This window comes from Ammospiza caudacuta, chromosome 1, assembly GCF_027887145.1.
Source record: "Ammospiza caudacuta isolate bAmmCau1 chromosome 1, bAmmCau1.pri, whole genome shotgun sequence".
Lineage (NCBI taxonomy): Eukaryota > Metazoa > Chordata > Aves > Passeriformes > Passerellidae > Ammospiza > Ammospiza caudacuta.
Genome location: NC_080593.1, coordinates 25,400,617 through 25,418,946, shown reverse-complemented (window position 1 = coordinate 25,418,946; position 18,330 = coordinate 25,400,617). Strand labels below are relative to the sequence as shown.

General features: G+C 45.4%; 1 protein-coding gene across 1 annotated transcript; it reads right to left on the bottom strand.

Moving 5' to 3' along the window:
- Positions 1-8,022: 8,022 nt before the first annotated feature.
- ASB4 (ankyrin repeat and SOCS box containing 4) lies at positions 8,023-17,412 on the bottom strand. Its single transcript, XM_058817954.1, has 5 exons — positions 17,199-17,412; positions 13,560-13,859; positions 10,568-11,058; positions 8,858-8,971; positions 8,023-8,234 (listed from the first exon to the last, which is right to left on the bottom strand). Exons 1-5 carry the CDS (start codon positions 17,410-17,412, stop codon positions 8,046-8,048), a joined length of 1,308 nt encoding a protein of 435 aa, XP_058673937.1. The 3' UTR covers positions 8,023-8,045.
- Positions 17,413-18,330: the final 918 nt, after the last annotated feature.

The window sequence follows — 18,330 nt, the reverse complement described above, 5'->3', positions numbered from 1 at the left end:
TTTATTTTCCTTTTTTTTCTTCTTATGAGGACAAATCCTGGCTGCATATACAGCATAGCCTGCTCCAGCCGGGACTGGAGGCACGGGAAGCAGTGATGCTGTTCTGGCTGCTGTTCTGCAGCCTCCTGAGCCAGGGGCAGGGAACCCACGGGCACAGCGTGTTCCCGGCTGCCGGCGCTGCAAGCTTCAAAACATGTTTGTGTCGAGTCAGCAAGAACCGCCCACACTGGTCATGCCCTGCTCTCCCTCCCTTTCCAGGCTGCTGGAAGGAGCCGTGTCAAAGTCCAAGCCCACAGTTAAGTCTGTTCCAGGTGTTAGCTGCAGTTGGCTCCTGCCTGCCCAGAGTCACTTACCCACCATCTCACCAATGCACCCTGAAAGTGAGGGGCAGACAGGGCTGCCTCCTCCCTGTTCCTCTCCTGCTCTGTGTCGGAAAGGGCAGCTCTCCCTGTGCTCAATGAGTTCCAGCAACTGGGCAGAACTCTGTGCCATCTGATATCAAACCCTTCCACGCTCACAGCACGGCCAGGCAACAGCAGACAGTGTGTTCTGGTCAGCTGAAAAAGGAGTCCTTCTCTTTGATCTCCCACAGACAGCAGGCACCCCCTGCCAAAGGCTGAAAGGGACACCAAGTGCACGGCTCAGGTACATCTCTGAGGTACAGAGGGGCTGTGTGGGGTGCAAGAGGGGACCTGGCAGCTGTAGCACAGCATGTTAAGTGCTCAGTGGAGTTTCAATCAGCTGGAAATTAAAGCAGGAGAGAGTTGGGATACAGAGACCTCCAGCATTCAGCTCTGTGCAGCTGTGTCAGGGTCTCTTGGATGCCTCCATCCAGCTGTGCTAATGCCACCTGTCTGCCTGGGATGGGGCTGTGCATGCATCTGTTTGCCCATTGTTAAAGTTCCCTGAAGAAAATGCTTGGGTTTGCCTTGACCTTGCAGTCCCTGCAGTGGAAAGCTGCTGTGCACAGAGGGGCTGCAGCCCACACTGGGGCTTGTGAGGCCTTGGTGCCAGGAACAGGCTTTGGGTGTGCCTGAGGGGGCAGAGCACACAGGAGCATTGTGAGTCCCTGTCTTCATAACAACACTGTCGGCTTCACGTACCACAAGTCATAGTTCACAGCCCTCAAAATGCAGATTCAAGTTGTTAAGAAAACAATGTTTAAACCTCGCACTAAACACTAGATTTCTTATTTTGTTTTTCTAATTTGCTGTTGAACTTCACCTCCAAATGTGCATGGCAACTCTCCCAGGTTTATTGAGACACTCACTATTCACCATGTGAAAATCTACAATAACAGTTCTGATTCTAATGCCAGTTCTCCCCTTTCTCTGTTCTTCCCCCACACCATTTGGACAGACTGAGCTCCTACCTCTCCTCTGCACAGTTCCCTGCCACATCTGCCTGTTTCCATCTACCAGCCTGAACTGTCTTGGCCAGGGTAGGGTGCAGCCACTGCTCCAGCAGTGCAAAAAGAAGCTGCCAGAGATAAATGGCTTTGTGAACAGAGGCTTTGCTGATAGACTTCAGACCTTTAGAGCATCCTGGTGTCATTAGAAGCCAAGGTCACTGGTTGGTATTTCCTCCCATATCACTGGAGGCTACAGAATTTGGTTTAATGAAAAACTGGCAGAATGAGGAGTCTCTGGCATGTTTCTGACTGCACAGTAGAAGCCTCCTACTATGCTGGCAGGTGAAATGTGTGAGCACAGCTCAACTCAGCAAGGCAAAGCCCACAGCCTGCCCCACAAAATCCATCCAACTTTTGGGTTTCATCCACCCACCATAGGCATGAGGGGGATTTGAGAAAAGATTTTGTTCCAGCAGACTGAGGAATGAGTAAGTTGCTGTGCGTAGGAAATCCAGATGTGGTGGAGGATGGCACAAACCTGCAGAACCACAGGGGTGTAGAGGGGCAGTGGCTCTGCTGCCCTTGTTAGAAAAGGGTGTAGTGAAAGAATTGCAGAGGGGATCAGGCCCTATATCCTGTGCCAGAGGCTATATAGCCAGGAAGGGGAAGAGAAGAAATCAGTGAAATTCTGTGGATTTATAGTGAAGGGAAGGACAGGGCTGTGGAAGAAATGGAGCCATATGACAAACTGAAGTCAGAATTTCCAGCAGGGTATAGTTCAGAGCTGCTGCTGCCACTCCAAGGTGTGCTCACCATGGATACAGGCTGACAATGTGCCCTTGAGTTCAGGACAGCCATGCACCTTTCCCCAACAGGAAGAGTGGCCTCTGTTGCCACTGGGTTTTTTGGGCCAGCTTTACTCTGCATGAATGTTAAAATGCCTACATTACTTTTTGCCATACAGGCTTTGCCCTGACTGCAGTGATGTCCTGTTGCCTGCACTTTCCAGCATGCTGTGTGCTTGCAGCCAGCTCAGGCACTGCCCTTCAGCAATGCCTGGTTTTCACGCTGTATGAACCAATGGCCATACATTAATAAGGCACACAATTCTGTCCCCTCTTTTATAGCATGTTATAAAATAGGCTTTCTGTGAGTATTCCTGCTCTTTTCTTCCTGCACTTTCCTCCTCAGACCTTAGCAGTCATTTATCCTTACTTCATACACAACTAGTAATTTTTGTTAAGTTACCAGGAGTAAGTAAAAATCCCTATCCTTGACCAGAGCTGTCTGGATTCAGCCTCCTTCCTTCCCACAAGCAGCCAGCAAGCTCATGGCTATACTGAGGCAGTGCAACTCCCCACTGACAGTTGCTATTGACATAAAATAATTCAGTGCTGATTGCAGTACCAGCAGCCTGAGCAGCCACATCAATTGCACAAAGCTTTTACAGCTTTAAGCTGTTACAAAGCTTAAGCATGGTCGACTCAGACATTAGGCAGAAGGCTGATACCAGCATCTCTAGTCAGCCCCAGCTTGAAAGAGCAGAACTGGATGTTTTTTCAGTGGTATAAAAATCTTCACATGCCCAATGTTTTCATTTAAAATGCCTTAATTGTAATTTAGCAGCACTCCATGAGGTGCCTCTGCAAGGTGAGGGGCAACACACAGCTGGTACATGTTAAAAAAGTTAACTGCGTATTAAAATCAAACAAATCATTGGAATGCATGATGTCCACTGTCACTCCCATGCTTTGTGTCCCATGAAGCTTCAGATGTATTTGGAGAAAGAGTCAGAAACAAATTTCTGAGCAGCCAACAGATTTCATCTGACACTTGCTGCATACAACAATCTTTTCTGACCCACTCATCTGCTGTGCCAGAGGTCCCTGTCTCTCTACAAAAGAGACTGTGGTCGATCTTTCCAGTGCTTTAATATAACTCCTGGGGAGGTTAAGGTGTCAGACACTAGCTAGGCTTTGGCATCTCTGCTAACAGCATGTTCTGCACTGTCATTTAGTAGAAAAGCAAACCCTAGGGATTACAGGGAAATTCTACTGGCATACCCTGAAAGTAAATGGAAATATTGCTCTGTCTGACCCATGTGTATCCTGAAGTGTTACAGAAAAAAAAACAGCAGCCCTTCAAGAGCCCTGTAAACCTTCCAACACTAAAAACCTGGTGTGCCTCTTTGTCCTCTGAGAGTTTAATAAAGATATATAATAGCATAGACCACCCCAGACTGTTTCAATCTTCCCTTTCATCTCAAACACTGAACTCTTGTATGTTTAATTTAAAGGTATTTGTCCCATGAGCAAAATCTGCTGCCAGAAGCATTAGTGGTTTTTCAAAGGACGTTCCTTAAATATGAATGAGCTGAGCCCCTGTGATCACCCTAATTGATCCAGCAGTGCTTGCAGCTAAAAGTAAAGCTGCCACCTTTCATGGCAGACCAGACCTTTTCCCCTGCTGCCTAATATTTGTATTTCTGACATTTTACAAAAATAGTCAGTCTTGCTCAGTCTGGGAGATTTCTATAAATTCATGACCACAGCAGTTAACTTGATTCTGTCAAAACTGGTATACAGGCTGTAAGATATTGCCCAATAAAATGATGAGAAAATTTTCTTTTAAAGATGGTTAGTGGTTTTGAATAAATAAAATGTCATTGACGCCGGAACACTTACAGGCCTAATGCCATCAGGACAGGCAGCAATGCTGGAGAGATAAACCATCCAGGCTCTTTTAGACTCCTTGTCCTAGTATCTAAAAGCTGACCAAGTATGAACAGACTTATAAAGATTTTGCAGGGAAATACAGTCCTGAACACTGTTAGACTTCACTTTCACCTACACACTCTCCACAGATAAATTGTTGGAGTTTTGGGTAAAGCTGGACCCAGCAGACATCAGGGGCTAAGTTTAAAATTATTGCAAGGGCACTTTACAAGGAGGATGCCCATATTTCCATGAACAGCTGCATGGGTCCCCAAATACATGCAGAGTGTCCCTATGGTCATAGAATGGGTAACTTCTTCTGTCCGCAATGCGTGTGGCTTAAGAACATCTCTTTATATACAACTTCTCAAAACCACAAAGACCTGAAACCTAGAATCTAAAAAACCTAGAATCTCACTGTTATGCATTGAGAAGTCATTAAGGGAGCTCTGGGAAAGGGCTGCCAATGGGAATGGGAAAGGATCATTCATTCTTTGCACCCATTTGTGCTTTAAATATTCTGATAGGCCATGGAATGGAGTGGAAATGTTTCAAACATGTCTACATCTCTACTAAAAAGCCAAAAGGAAAAAACCAATTTATTTCACAGAGGACACCAAACAACCCTGAAAACAATTTTCTGTCATTTTAGGCCATGACTGTGCTCAAACTTGTGGTGTAGAGGTCTCTCTTCCAGGTGGAGTCATCCAATCTGATGAGGCTTTGAAAATACAAAAGCACGATCAGGAATTATATGATGGTATGAAATTTCAAGACATCTCACAGAATCACAGAATTGCAGAATCACAGAATTGCAGAATCACAGAATCTGCTGAGTTGGAAGGGACCCACAAGGATCATTGAGTCCAACTCCTGTCCTTTCATTGGACCATTTCAAAGAGCCACAACAAGAGCCTGAGGGCATTGTCCAAACACTTCTTGAACTCTGTGAGTCTTGCTGCTGTGATCACTTCCCTGGGGAGCCTGTTCCAGTGCCCAAACGCCCTCTGGGGCAAGAACATTTTTCTAATATCCAGCTTAAATCTCCCTGACACTTCAGGCCATTCCCTTGGGTCCTGTCACTGGTAACCACAGAAAAGAGATCCTTCCTTTGTGCCTCCTTTGTGCATCCCATGGATTTAATAAATGATTATCTTATTATCAGGTACTCCCACACCTCACATGATCAACTCCATCCAGTGTGTGGGAATAGAGTACAGTAACAGAGGAAAAAAGTGCTAGTACTACAAATAGTAAGGTTTGCTTACTCTTGGTCTTTCTAACTTCAACAACAAAAGCAATTAAAGTGCAACAATCAAGTCTTTTTTCTGTGATAGTGATGTTCTCTAGTGTTTTTAACAGCTTGCAAATTCCTATGACTATAATCAGGCTGATCCCACTGTGCTCCCTGTCAGATACCACAATGGCTATAATCTGGCACCTGCTTGGTACAAAGCTTGGAAGTGAGCCTGGGTGCCCACAGAATAAAAATTAAGTGTGTTCACTGCAGAGGGAGAGGATCAGAGGGAATTTAGGAACACTGGTGACAGCCTTTATTCTTCTCTCTCAGTAAGAGAGTCCTGGCTACGACAGGTCAGCAAACACTGCTATTGTTCTGCCTTAAACCTCCCTTTGCCAGATGCAGAATTTCAGAAGGAGCCAGTGTGGGGCTGTTTCCAATAATATCAGCTATCTCCATCTGTCTCTTCTGGACTGCCCAACTTGCCCCATTGTCAGACTGTTCAGAAAGCAACAAATATTTCTTGACTCGACCAGCTGGCAAATCTTCTTCCTCATGCCTGACTTAGAGATGCATCACCTAGAAAAGCAGTGGGTTTAGATAACCTATGCTTTTTCATCTTTCCAAATTGACTCTTTTCCTGCAGTGCAGAATCCAGTGGATCCCATTGATCAGGACATGTCTCAATCTGATTTTTCTATAGAAAACCTGTCTTAGATGCTGATTATTTCCCCAGTAAATTACTGTAGTATCTCTGATAGAGACATCTCTGCAGCTGTATGAAAATCTCTCATTGGCTTAGTGAATTACAGGGACCTATTTTACAACTTTATTCACATAAGAAAACATTTACTCATGGTCTGTGTTCACTTTGAAATTCCTTATTGGAATGGGAAACTGTTAAATAGCAATCTTCATTGCTGTCTGGTTAAACATAAACAGACCCATGAAATGGATTCTTGTACACAGTGTACAAGCTTTAATTGATGAGAACTGAGAGGAGAGGAGAGGAGAGGAGAGGAGAGGAGAGGAGAGGAGAGGAGAGGAGAGGAGAGGAGAGGAGAGGAGAGGAGAGGAGAGGAGAGGAGAGGAGAGGAGAGGAGAGGAGAGGAGAGGAGAGGAGAGGAGAGGAGAGGAGAGGAGAGGAGAGGAGAGGAGAGGAGAGGAGAGGAGAGGAGAGGAGAGGAGAGGAGAGGAGAGGAGAGGAGAGGAGAGGAGAGGAGAGGAGAGGAGAGGAGAGGAGAGGGAAGTGATTTGTAACACTAAACAATCTGCGCGTTTCTTCAAATGCCGTTGTTGCCACTGTGTGAGACACAGAGACCCTTGAACGGCTTGGCTGCTCTGGTTTGTCTGGGAAGAGCCTAGTGTGCTCCGGGCTGTCTTGCAAATAGATAACAAAAATGATTTGGACTGACAGCTTTACAGTCAGAGATGCAATGAGAAGTCAGGAGTTACTGGCTCCCAGTGTGGGCCTGGCTTACCTCTCTTTTCAGAAAGCCCAGAATTGTCAGAATACAAAAAAAAGTGGAACAGCCAGACGGGTTGCATCAAACTAAAAAAGGGAAGAAAATGAGGGTTTACCTGTAGGTCAGGTCACACACTTGTGCTTGCTGTGGGATACTTGCTGTGTGAAGTGCCACTGCTCTGCATTTCGTCCTCCTGGACTGGAGAAAGTAGCTTGCTCAAGTAAAGGAAACCAGTGCTAGCAGGTCCAAAAGCACAGGAACTGCAAATCAGGGGGCCTGGCAGGTCTGTAACAGCACAGGCAACACATCTTATCTTGGAAACCCCTTTTGGTTAATGTGGGATTCCTCTCACCTGCACCCAGCTGCCAAAAATGAGGTGAATAGTACATGCTAGCAGGCTAGGTTCATTTTATAGTCAGTTAAGAGAAGGGTGTTATGCGTCCCGATCACATCTAAAATGATTCTGAGAGATATTAGGGATGGGTACAAGTGCAGCTATGCAGGTTTTGGGGGAAAGCTTTTTTCACCTGCCTTTCTTAACACCAGGATATTAATTTATCATTGGTCACAGTGAGAGCAGAAACACAGACAGTATTTGCTCAAAGATACCCAGTATCAACATACAAAAATTTCAGGGCTGCATGTTTCTACTTGTTTACATACTGTGGTTGATAAAGGAAAAAAAAATCTTGCAATTAAAAAATGATCATTATGACAAAGCTTTATAAGAATCAGAGGTAGTGAAGAGTGAGCTCACACTGAATTGAGAGTCAGTGCACAGGAAAACACAGAAACTACTGAAGGCCTGTCTGTGGTCACAAACCAAAGCTGTTTGCCTATTTCATTCTGGGAAGGCATTTCTGTGACTTATTTTTTGACAGTATCCTTTCTTTTACTCCCAAAATGACAGTTGCAGAAAGCCATAGTGAAACAATACCAAAGGTTGCTCAGATTTAATCTAATGCTTTCTAGCAGGCAGCGGTAGAAGCACTGCAGGAAGCAGCAGCATTGTTTAAGCTAGGCTGAACAGAGCAGTGTGTGTCCTGGTTTGGAGCAGGGGCTTTTCCAGCTCTGCCTCCCCAGTGCAAACTGCAGCTGTGGTTTCTCAATGCAGGGAAAGAGAGCAGCTCCAGGAGAGCCAGTGAATGCCAGCGCAGCCTGGCCAGCCATTGGACACACACTCAGGGCTGTGTCGGCATTGTGCCTGCAGCTCTGGCACCCCACAGAGGCTCCTGGACCCGGGAAGGGGATGCCGGTGCCCGCCCCGTAGTGCCTCAGTAGATGATTCCCTCTGGCTCCAGCAGCAAGTACTTCTTCATGGACACAGGGATGGAGAGCAAGGGCACTTGTCGATGGCACCTTTCCGACAGTGTTGCCCGAATTGCACACCTGCACAGGTGCATCAGGGACCGTGGGGAATTGCTGCACACAGCAAACAAAGAGTCATAGAAATCCTGGTGCCGCTGTAAAATAAACCAAAAGTCTGTTTTAGGGCAACCAGAATATTTGGAGTGAGGATTTTTGAATTAAAGGGACAGCTATGTCAAAGCATGTCATTTGTCCCACAGTTTTGCCTTCTGACCACATATTTTCTTCTTTAATTTCTTATTTTTCATTTAAATTCTCCTTTGCATTTGCAGCTAACTCATCCTGTTCACAGAAATCTGACCCATGCAACAGAACCTAGAGTTACAAAGTCATACCCATGTAATGTGGCCCTTTAAAAATATTTGCTGAATTAAAAGAAATATAAATATACATACTGAAAAATCTGAAAAAACACCAATCACAACCAGAATCTTTTCACTAGCTGAGTACAGGGACAGCTGAGCTCCTGCTGTACCATTGACAGGGGGTGCTCCAAAGAGTAACATTGCAATTAAAATATCAAAAATATGTATTTTTTCAGTGAGTGATACGCTTTTGTCAAATGAGAGATTGTAAGTGGGGAAGTCCCCCTGCTCTGAGATGTTATTCTCTTTCAAAAGTGAATAACAATAATAATTACCTCTTTCTAATGGTTTGGTGTGGGTTATGCAAATAATAAGCCTGGATTTTACTCAGTTATAACCCTTGGAGAGCTTACCTCCAAGACATCCTCAGGTATGGCTGCTTTCCACTTATATGTCGATTTGATGTGTTCATAGGAGTTGACAACGACCTCCACAGCCCTGGGGTGGGAGTGGCAGGCTTGCAGCACCTGCAGGCAGGATGAGGAGAGCATGAGCAGCCCCAGGAAGGCAGGGCTGGCCGGGGTGCCCAGCACTGCACAGCAGCAACCTGGGACAGACACAGCCTGACAGCTGTGACAGGATCGGGCTGGACATGCAAAGGACACAAGGCCCCTCCACACCCCTCTGGTAAGCACAGCAAGAGGCCCCAGGCTCATCCCCAGTTTAAGACCACATAGAAATGCTGGCTTAGATCTCCACAGATGTCTAGATGGGGTGGGCTTTCTCACCCAAATCTAGAGTTAGCTTGTTCATAGCTTGATTGAGTGACTCAACAGCAGGCAAAGCCATGCACAAAAATTCTTGCTTCAGCACATGCAGGTCAGGAACAGAAAAAATTCCCATTATATGAATCAAAAATGCATTATGAGAGAAAAATTTTCAATATGACCAAAAGAAGAGACAGTTCAGAAGTAAGGCTTTCAAGCCACACAAGGAAGGACCCTGACACAACTGTTCTGCCCAGTAATTTTAGCTCAACAGGAAAATACCCAGTCTATTGTCACTCATATGCAGAGAATAACACTGCATTAACCCAATTTTGTCTCATGCGCTCTCCAGGTTTCACAAAAAAACTCTGCAGACCATCCCTATGGGATGAATATACTACATTTTTACAGATGGGCAAATGATGGTTTGGAAGAAAGACACTTCATACAAAATAATAAGATGGAGGAAGAAGAGACTTCAGACCCTGCTCTCAAATACCCTCTAGGAGACTAAGCATTGTCCTGCTACACGCAGGGCCTGGTCATCCTGGACTCAAGAGGGCAGAATCAAAATTTTGGCATTTTATTCAAAGGTTTCTGGTTGTTTGGCTTGTTAAAACTTTACATATATGGTCAGAGAACTGCAAACTGTTTCTTAGGGTGCTGGATGAGAGAGTGCAAACTGTTTCTTAGGGTGCTGGATGAGAGAGAATAAGTCCTGACTTCAGCAAGTTTACTTAGTTGTCTGATATAACAACCCTCTTAGGTACTGCTGTCAATGTCTTGGGCTTTGCAGGTGTTTAAAAACTTTCCAGGAGGGATCCTGCAATACTTTTTTGGGGTTTTTGTCATCAGCTTTGAACCCTTAATTCTCACATTTCCTGGGAATAATCCAAAGCTTAATTGGGATGCATTTCATTTTGAATAGATTTTTAAATGTCAGATGTGACAAACTGAATCAAGTGAATAATCTCTAATCTTTGGTGGAGACCATGAAATAAAACTCAGTTAAACCTGTATGAAGCCAGGTTTGACAAAGGGATGTCAGGCTTCTCTGAAATGAGAAAATGAATCTGCTCTGAAAAATTAGGCTTCAACCAGCATTTAGATTTTGGCATTTCAGGTTGGTTAAGAGCAAAAATTAGATCTGGTTTCTGGTACAAGCAATTGTAATTTCACTTCAGTTACATGGTTACATGATACCACTCTTACAGTAGGGCATCTCACAATGTTTTGGGCATTCTGGGCCCAGACTGACAGGACTCCAGCAAATCCAGATTGTTTGGATCTCTCATCCCATTCCTGCTCAAGACACCACCCCTCTCCAAGCCCCTGCTGTACGAAGACATGCTTAACCTTGTGGAATTGCAGAGGGTATATCCTAGCTGCCCCATGGTTCAGTAGCAGCTGGTAGCAGATGTCTGGCTGAGCAGCTGGCCGCACAGATGTCACTTTTATGATATACTGTAAGGGAGCACAGCCATTGACATCCATGATGTTTGCTTCTGCTCCTGCCTCCAGCAGCATGTGCACCAGGACGTGATCACAGTTCCAGGCTGCTTTGTGGAGCGGGGATTTGAAATCCTCATCACGAGCATTCACTTCAGCTTTGTAGTCTAGGAGCATCCGGCAGATGAGGTGGTGGTCCTGGCTGTATATCTGATCCTTGTAGTGAAGGGCCCAGTAGGCTGCACAGGCCAGGGGAGTCTCCATGTAGGCATTGAGAGCATCCACCTGTGCTCCCTGCTCCACGTAAAAGGCCACGAGCTCTGGGACACCCAAACGTGCAGCGACGTGCAGAGGAGTCTCCTCGTCCTTGTTGTTTGTTCTTATGTTCACATTTGCCCCTGCCAAAGAAAGATGATGGGGGAATATGAAGGCAATGAAACACTTGTTTGGTCTTCTCTCTGTATGGGCCCTTCTTCCCAAGGAAAAGCTCGGGGTGGACTACTGGTGTGAAAGACACGTGTAAATTCAAATAGCATTGGTCCTGCATTGGTTCAGTCTCCAGGGAAACTCTTAGAAACTTAAGGTTCTTGGATACAGCTTCTATGCTGGCCCCAAGCAAGACCTTATCTGAATATTCTATTTCAGAGCAGCATGCAAGCCCAAATTTCATGTAAAATGCTTTTTCCTATATAAATTGAGAACTGGTGAAGGAAGGATATTACCGCACCTGAGTGGGCGCAGCTGGTGAGAGAGAGACGGTGAATCTTGTTTCTTGATCAGAAGGCTTGATTTATTAAGATATTATATATAATACATTATAGTTATACTAATAAGAATAAGGAGAGAGGTTTGCAGAGCAGCTAGGCTAGCTAAGAAGAGATAGAAAAGAATCTACAACAAAGTTGTGTTCAAGGACTCAGTCTCCTAGCTTGCACTGGTGATTGGCCCTTAATTATAAACATAGAAAATGAGCCAATCAAGGTGTTCCTGTTCCATTCCACAGCATCTGATAATAATTGTTTACCTTCTCTTCGGAGGCCTCTGGCCTCCCGAAGACACAGAAATCCGAAAGAAAGGATTTCTGGGGAGAAATGTCTGCGACAGAAGGAGATCATTACCCCTACTCTGAACAGCTCTGCTCTGTACCCTGAAAACACTCCCTGCAGCACCTCGTTAACGCCAGCCTGGATGAAAGGACATTTTAGGACAGATCCGTGGATGATCTTACAGAGCCCACGGCAGGGTCCCCGGCGGGGCCGGATCCCGTTCCCGAAGCGCTGTCTCGGCTGGAGCAACAGCACCATCTGCCGAGCTGAGCCGGGAGCGGGGCAGGGCAGGGACAGACGCTGCCTCTGGGCTGGAAACCCCCGTGCTAATGCTGCTAAGGCGTGCTCAGTGTTGGTCGTGCCCGGTGTCCCCGAGGCGGCGTCGGCAATCCGAGTTTGGAGGTGGCGACCAAACGTGGGATCAGCGCTGATTGCTGATCCCCCCGCCCCAGCCAGAGGGGGAAGAACTGCAATGGCCTGGATGGGTCCCAAGGGACGCCACCGAGTGAGATGGCAGGTGAAAGATGCACCTTGGAAACTTTGGGGCAGGGATATTAACTGGCACCCTGGCTTCAGCTCTTGGGGGTGCTGCTGTGAATGTGCACCCCTGACAGGGTTTGCTCCAGACCTTCCCCACTCTATTTGGAGTGTCAGCATTCAGCTCATACGGAAATCAGAGTTTAAAGTGTGCTTTGGGTGGAAGCGTGGCTTTTAAAGTGCTATTATGCTGTTGATGGGTGGGTGGAGAAAGCCTGCAGAATACATCCTTTCACTTGCATTCATCCTCTGCTGCGTTTCATAAGAGTACATTTGACTTTTGAGCTTTTCTATGCAAGCAAATTCAACTCCTGCTGTCAGGACTGTTTGCTTTGGGCAGGATACAACTGGCAGCATTTATTTTCCTTTCTACCAAACAAAATAATATGCATCTTTCCAGAAGAAGAAAAGCAATGTTGTTACTCATTTATGACTGCAGATTGCCTTGCCCACAAAGCATGGACTTTGCACTTGGCTCTGCATCTCAGGAAAAGCTTTCTATAACAACACATGTAACAAAACCAACCCAAAATCATTTGTATTGCCATGGCACAGTCTGATAAACAGGGGAGTCTCTCTGTAACTAAGGACTTGAACTCTATTTCTTTTACTCTGTCCTTTGTCACTGCCCTTCTGTTCAGGAAATAGTGTGTGATAAATATATTTATGGAAGAATTACATCTATTCATACCCTCATTTGTTGCAGATGACCAGAAGCATAACGTACTTTACTATGGGAAAACAAAAATCTTATATAATATCCTTTTCCCCCTCCAGGCATGAGTTTGGCTGCATTCATGACAAATGAAAAGATGGTACAAAAAACTGCATCCAGTTTTTCAAGGCCAGATCTCAAAAACCAAACGGTTTGAAAAATTTTACTCAGGTCCAGGAAATTTGAAAAAGAAAGGAAATGAGGGCTGTCCTTTCATATGAAAGTAGCTCAAAAGTAAACCTAGGTGAAAAAGATGGAAAAATCCCCCAAGAGATACAGAAACTCCCTGATTCAGAGGAGCTCTGCTGCTGATGGACTGATTGGGCAGTGGACTGGGGACACTGAAATGGGAAACAATCTTGGAGTAAGGACCAGTGGCCAGTGGAAAGGGAAAGATGGATGAGGTGAGGAAACAGAATAGGAGAAACTTCCTCTGATCAAAGAGGTGAAGACAAGGAGCCTGAGATGAAGACATGAGACACCTGTGGATGGAAGGGATAAATGCACATCTGCTTTGAGAAATTGCCTCCTAAGAGAAAGCCCAGCCCATGCCCACCCCCTTTGCCCACGCCAGGAGAGGCACTCCAGAGCTTTCCCTTACCTCTGCAGAGCAGCTGCTGGGCACAGGGCATGGAGGTGCGTGTGGTGCAGAGGTGCAGGGGCGCCTGCCCGCTCATTGAGAAGCAGTTCAGCTTGGCCCCGTGGCTGCAGAGGATCTTGAGACACTCAACATTTGCCATCTCACAGGCGATGTGGATGGCAGCTTTCCCATTGGGCCGGCAGTTGATTGTAGCTTTGTGGTTGAGGAGGACCAGAACACTCTCCAGGTGGCCATACATGACAGCTATGTGAAGCCCAGTTGCCCAGGAGATTTTTAATTTGTAACTGGGAAGCCAGTACCCTGTACAAAGTGAGAATGTGTTACCAGCCTTGGCAAAGACTTTTCTTAGGACTATCCACCTATTGAGAATAATTGAAGAGGAAGAAAGGGTTGGGGTTTAAATGTAATTTACTGTCATTTCACCAGCATAGTACACACAAAGTTCTCTCAAGCGTAACTTCATTTTCATTAAGCACTGTTACTGTGTGTGCTGAATAGCCTGCCTTTTGGAGAGATAATTCCTGTGTAGATGAACTCTGAAAGAAGCTATTAGACTTTTTTGTGACTGGTATAGGTTAAACAAATCAATGAAAAAAAAAGCTTAGATGGTTTGAAATGCCAACAGCTAAAAAAAATGGAGGAAGTGGGGTCTCCAGCCTGACAATAGCTGAACAAAGGTGGCATTGGAATGACAGCATTTATTTAGGACAGTGACTCAGCAGACAGCTCGTCCTACTGTTTCTGTGTGGGAGATGGCAGGATCTTGCATGTCAGCATCTGGATTCAGACCTCCAGGGATGCATTGCACATAGATGACCCCTGGCAATACACCCCAAATACTGCCCTGAGGAGCACAGAGAGAGGAGATTGGATGTTGATAGAAATTAGGCTGCAGAGCCAAATAGAAGCAGTGACACTTCAGCATGAAATTTGGCTGCAAAATATTTGTATTTTTTCTCAGAAAATTTTACAGTGGTTTTTTAAATTTTTTTTATTTACAAACAGGTGTAAGGCCAAACAACACAAGAATACTTGTACCCAAATTAGGACTATGTGCTTAATGAGTTTAAGATACAGATACAGTTTCAGAAGTGATTACTATAATCACTTAAGAAAAGTAAAGCATCATAATAATGTGCAGAAGGGCAAGAGAAGTCTAATTTTTTTAATATATATACAATGCCTTCCTCTTAGCTAGAATGTGATTATAAAATTCTTTGGGTTTGATTTATCTATTTCTCCTTGGACAACTGCCTGGCTGAAATATGTTATCATGTAAAAAAAACACAGAAAAATATTAGAGATGTAAAGTGAGTTCAAATTAATTCAAATCTTCTATTTTAGTCTCTGGTTTTATGCAATTTCTCAACACTAATATCATATGTATACAGTTTTTACAGTATTCATGAGGTACAAGCAGGAAGGAAACAAATTGCTGGTGGCAAGGAGAAATGAATTAAAGTTTTTCTTCCCTCCTAGATAAATTACAAGTATATTTTCAGAGAGGGGCAAGAAACTGCAGACCGTGTCAGCTACTCTAGGACCAAATTGTTGGGACTGCCAAGGCCAGTCCTGAAGGATCCCACACTGTGAAAGGCAAGAGCAGCAGCCCTGAGGCCCCGGGGCGCCTGGGCAGGGTGACAGCCTCCTCTGGGGACACTGACCCTGCTGACTGTGCAGGTCACACTGCCATCCTCTTCACACCCCCCCAAGCCAGGCACAGGGAAGGTGGGCTCCATCCCAAAGTCTCTGCATGTAGCAGAGCAAGATTCTTAAATCCCCTCCCTATCCAGCTGCATGTGCAGTGTTCCCCCTTGCTACTGGTGACCTGTGATACACTGTGGGCTTATCCCACAGGGAGCTGGGCCTTTCATTTATGGCCTGACACAGGCCATAAATTGTACATTAACAGCAGGAAAGTGATACTTAGAAGCCAAGTTATCACATTTAATAGCCACAATTTTCCTGCCTGAGTACACAATGTATTTCTGTGCTGCTTGCAGGTGAGCTGTGCTCAGACATCCCCAGGGAGCCTCTGCCATGTCCTCTACCCAAACCTGCTGAGATCTCTGAGCTCAGAGGGACAGGGACAGACACTGAGCAGGAAGCAGATGTGGCCTCCATGGGAGACCTCATTCAGCTTCCCTGTTTCTGTGGCTAGTAACATAAAGAAGCCGTGCTGCAAGCAAGATCAGCATCTTTGAAAGCTCTCAGCCTCTTTGGAAGAGAGGAAGAAAAGTCACTCTGACACCCATGACATCTCTTTTCCATTTCATCACTAAGGGCTATGGCAAAGACCAGACTGCCAGAATGGTGGGGTGGTGAATTTTTCTCCCCTCTTCATCCTTGAGGAAATCCCCCTTGCATATCAGTTATCTATTCAGAACAAAAGTAAAATTTACATAAGGGTTTTGATAGAAGTTCTTCCTGCCTTTCAGACAAAGTGAATACAATACTGTGATTTAGGCCATAAGGATGCATTTTCCTCTCTCTCTACTTTTTGGAAAACAAAGAGGATTCTTCAAAAGAGACCAGTTACTGATTGCAGTCAAATGATCTGTGATTAAAAATCTGTTCATTAATCCTGTAGTCTCAAACCACAACCAGATAGCATTTTAGTCTACTGAGGACAGACTAAGATCTATTTTAAGATAAATTCAGCACACTGTGGCTTAGTTCATACACTGTTCCTAAGGGAAGTACATCATGACTGTACCATCCTTGCCCTTAAAAAATCAAAAGAGCAGGAAAAAATCATTAAATAAGGGGTAAACACAGAAAAAGAGAAGAGATGAGATAGTTCCTTCTTTTTGCCACAGAAGAGAAAGTGCATTTGCTGTTCTGCTGCTGCTACTGGAGCTGTTTATCTCCACATATGATTAACTTCTGGCAGAGACTGACCATTACTGCTTCTAAATACACAAGAAGAGTCTGTTAGCAAGTAGGTCATGAAGAATGTTGATTTTAGCAAAGAGCAAACTTGGTTTATTGCTTTAAGTTGTAAGGTTTTGGAAGCTTTTTCAGTGTCTGGCTGGGAAATGGTTTGGGTTTTCTACACTCCAGAACAGACGTTGTGTTGATTGTTCTAGTTGTTTATTCCAGATTATTTTTTCTGTTTTGATAAACTACCACATCCTCACTTACTGTCATTTGGAAAAATAAACCTTCTCCCATCCAGCAACATCCAAGATCCACAGGATTTCCTTAGTTCCCTTCAGCTAGGGAGAATCCACTTTACTTCCATTGAAAATGGAAGACAGGGGATATTTTATGTTTCTAAAAAGTCTGTACATGTGAATGGGTTCGTGCAAGAAATGCACACACCCCATTCATACACCCGCATGTGTCCATTCAGGGCTTTGCACCTGAGTTCTCTGAGAGGAAATGGCAAAGGGCTCCTGTTTCTGGAGTCTCCTGCAGCTGCAGCAGGGAGGTCAGCCTGGCTCTGGGCTGCCCCTCTCCAGCCCACACGGCTGAGAAGCTCCCCTGCTGCAGTGGCCCTGACCATGTGAGCCTGCTGGGACCGTCCTGCCTGTGGATCCGCTTGTGCTGCAGCTTCAGAAGAGATAAAAGGCCAGAGTTCCTTGAAAATCACTCAAACCCCTCTGCTTCCTGTCTGGGGAATGCTGCCACATTTACCTTGTTTGTAGGATGCCAGAATCAGGTTTTCATCTTCCACTTCAAACACTGTGTCCACGTCTATTTTCTTTTGGCTCAAGAGCTCTTCCAGTGTTTCAGAGTCATTGGACTTCAGGGCTTCAAGAAAAGCTTTTTTCACCAACTTTGCAGCTGCAGCTCGAGTCATTTTCCCATTTGTGCTCTCTCCCTCTTTGTATGTCTCCTCCAAATCCATTTCCAAACAGGTCTGTTTGTGCTGTGAAGAGGGGCACGCTGAGGTGCCTAGAGCACAGTTGCATGCTGAAGTTTCTGAAGACCAGAAGGTAATTTTATCACTCAGTCATGCTGATCTGCCTGTTCTATTTATATGAGGAGCATTTCGGGTGTCGAAATGCCACTCTTGGATATGACCACGCTCTTTTGATGAAAGTGAGGACAGACACACCAGCAATCAAAACAAATTAAGAGTTACCTCCATGGGCTTCATACACATTAAGCTTCATTAACCACTGATTACCTTCTGGTGCTGCCCATACACTTATATTAAAAGAACTGGTCCTGGGTGTTGTTCCTCTGCTGGAGAAGCACCCACACTTCCTTTCAGACTGGCCGTGGCTGATTTATTGGCTGCAATGGGATGAGATGCTCTGCCCACAGATGCCTTTTAACTAGTGCAGTTCAGGAAAAAAACAACCCTAAAAAATCTCCAGGGCACTCTTCATGTGGGAGGCAACCCACTCTTCTCCAGGACAGCATTCTGCTTGCTGGTGCTGAGCTCAGGGGCAACAAGCAGGGCTCCTTGGAAGGAGAAATGCTGGGAAAAGGGGGCTGCAGGGCTGTACAGCCACATTGGGGGGGATCTCACACACTGCAGGGGGTTTGTGTGTGAATTAATCACAGGAGGCTGCTTGGGTGCATAGGCTCTTCTCCTTCCCCTGCTCGCCCTTCATCTAAATTCAGAACTTCTCTCTCACAAGCCCATCACCCACTAAACACTGCCCCCTCCCTGCTTTTTCCTGCAGTCTTTGCCAGCCCCATCCCTGTACTGACAGCTGTTGGAGGATGAGGACCCACAGGTAGCTGCTGCCATGCATCACTTAGAAGTGGTCACACCTGGACCCACTGGGGTTGCTGGATGAGACCACAGCTAGAA

What these genes read in the sequence shown, in the direction of transcription:
- ASB4 (XM_058817954.1), bottom strand. Translation starts at nt 17,412, where the DNA reads ATGGATTTGGAGGAGACATACAAAGAGGGAGAGAGCACAAATGGGAAA. An exon ending in ACCCTCTGCAATTCCACAAG is followed by an intron (nt 8,972 to 10,567) that starts GTTAAGCATGTC and finishes TCCTGCCTGCAG; the next exon opens with GTGCTGCAAGCCTGCCACTC. An exon ending in TACCTGAGGATGTCTTGGAG is followed by an intron (nt 8,235 to 8,857) that starts GTAAGCTCTCCA and finishes TTTATTTTACAG; the next exon opens with CGGCACCAGGATTTCTATGA.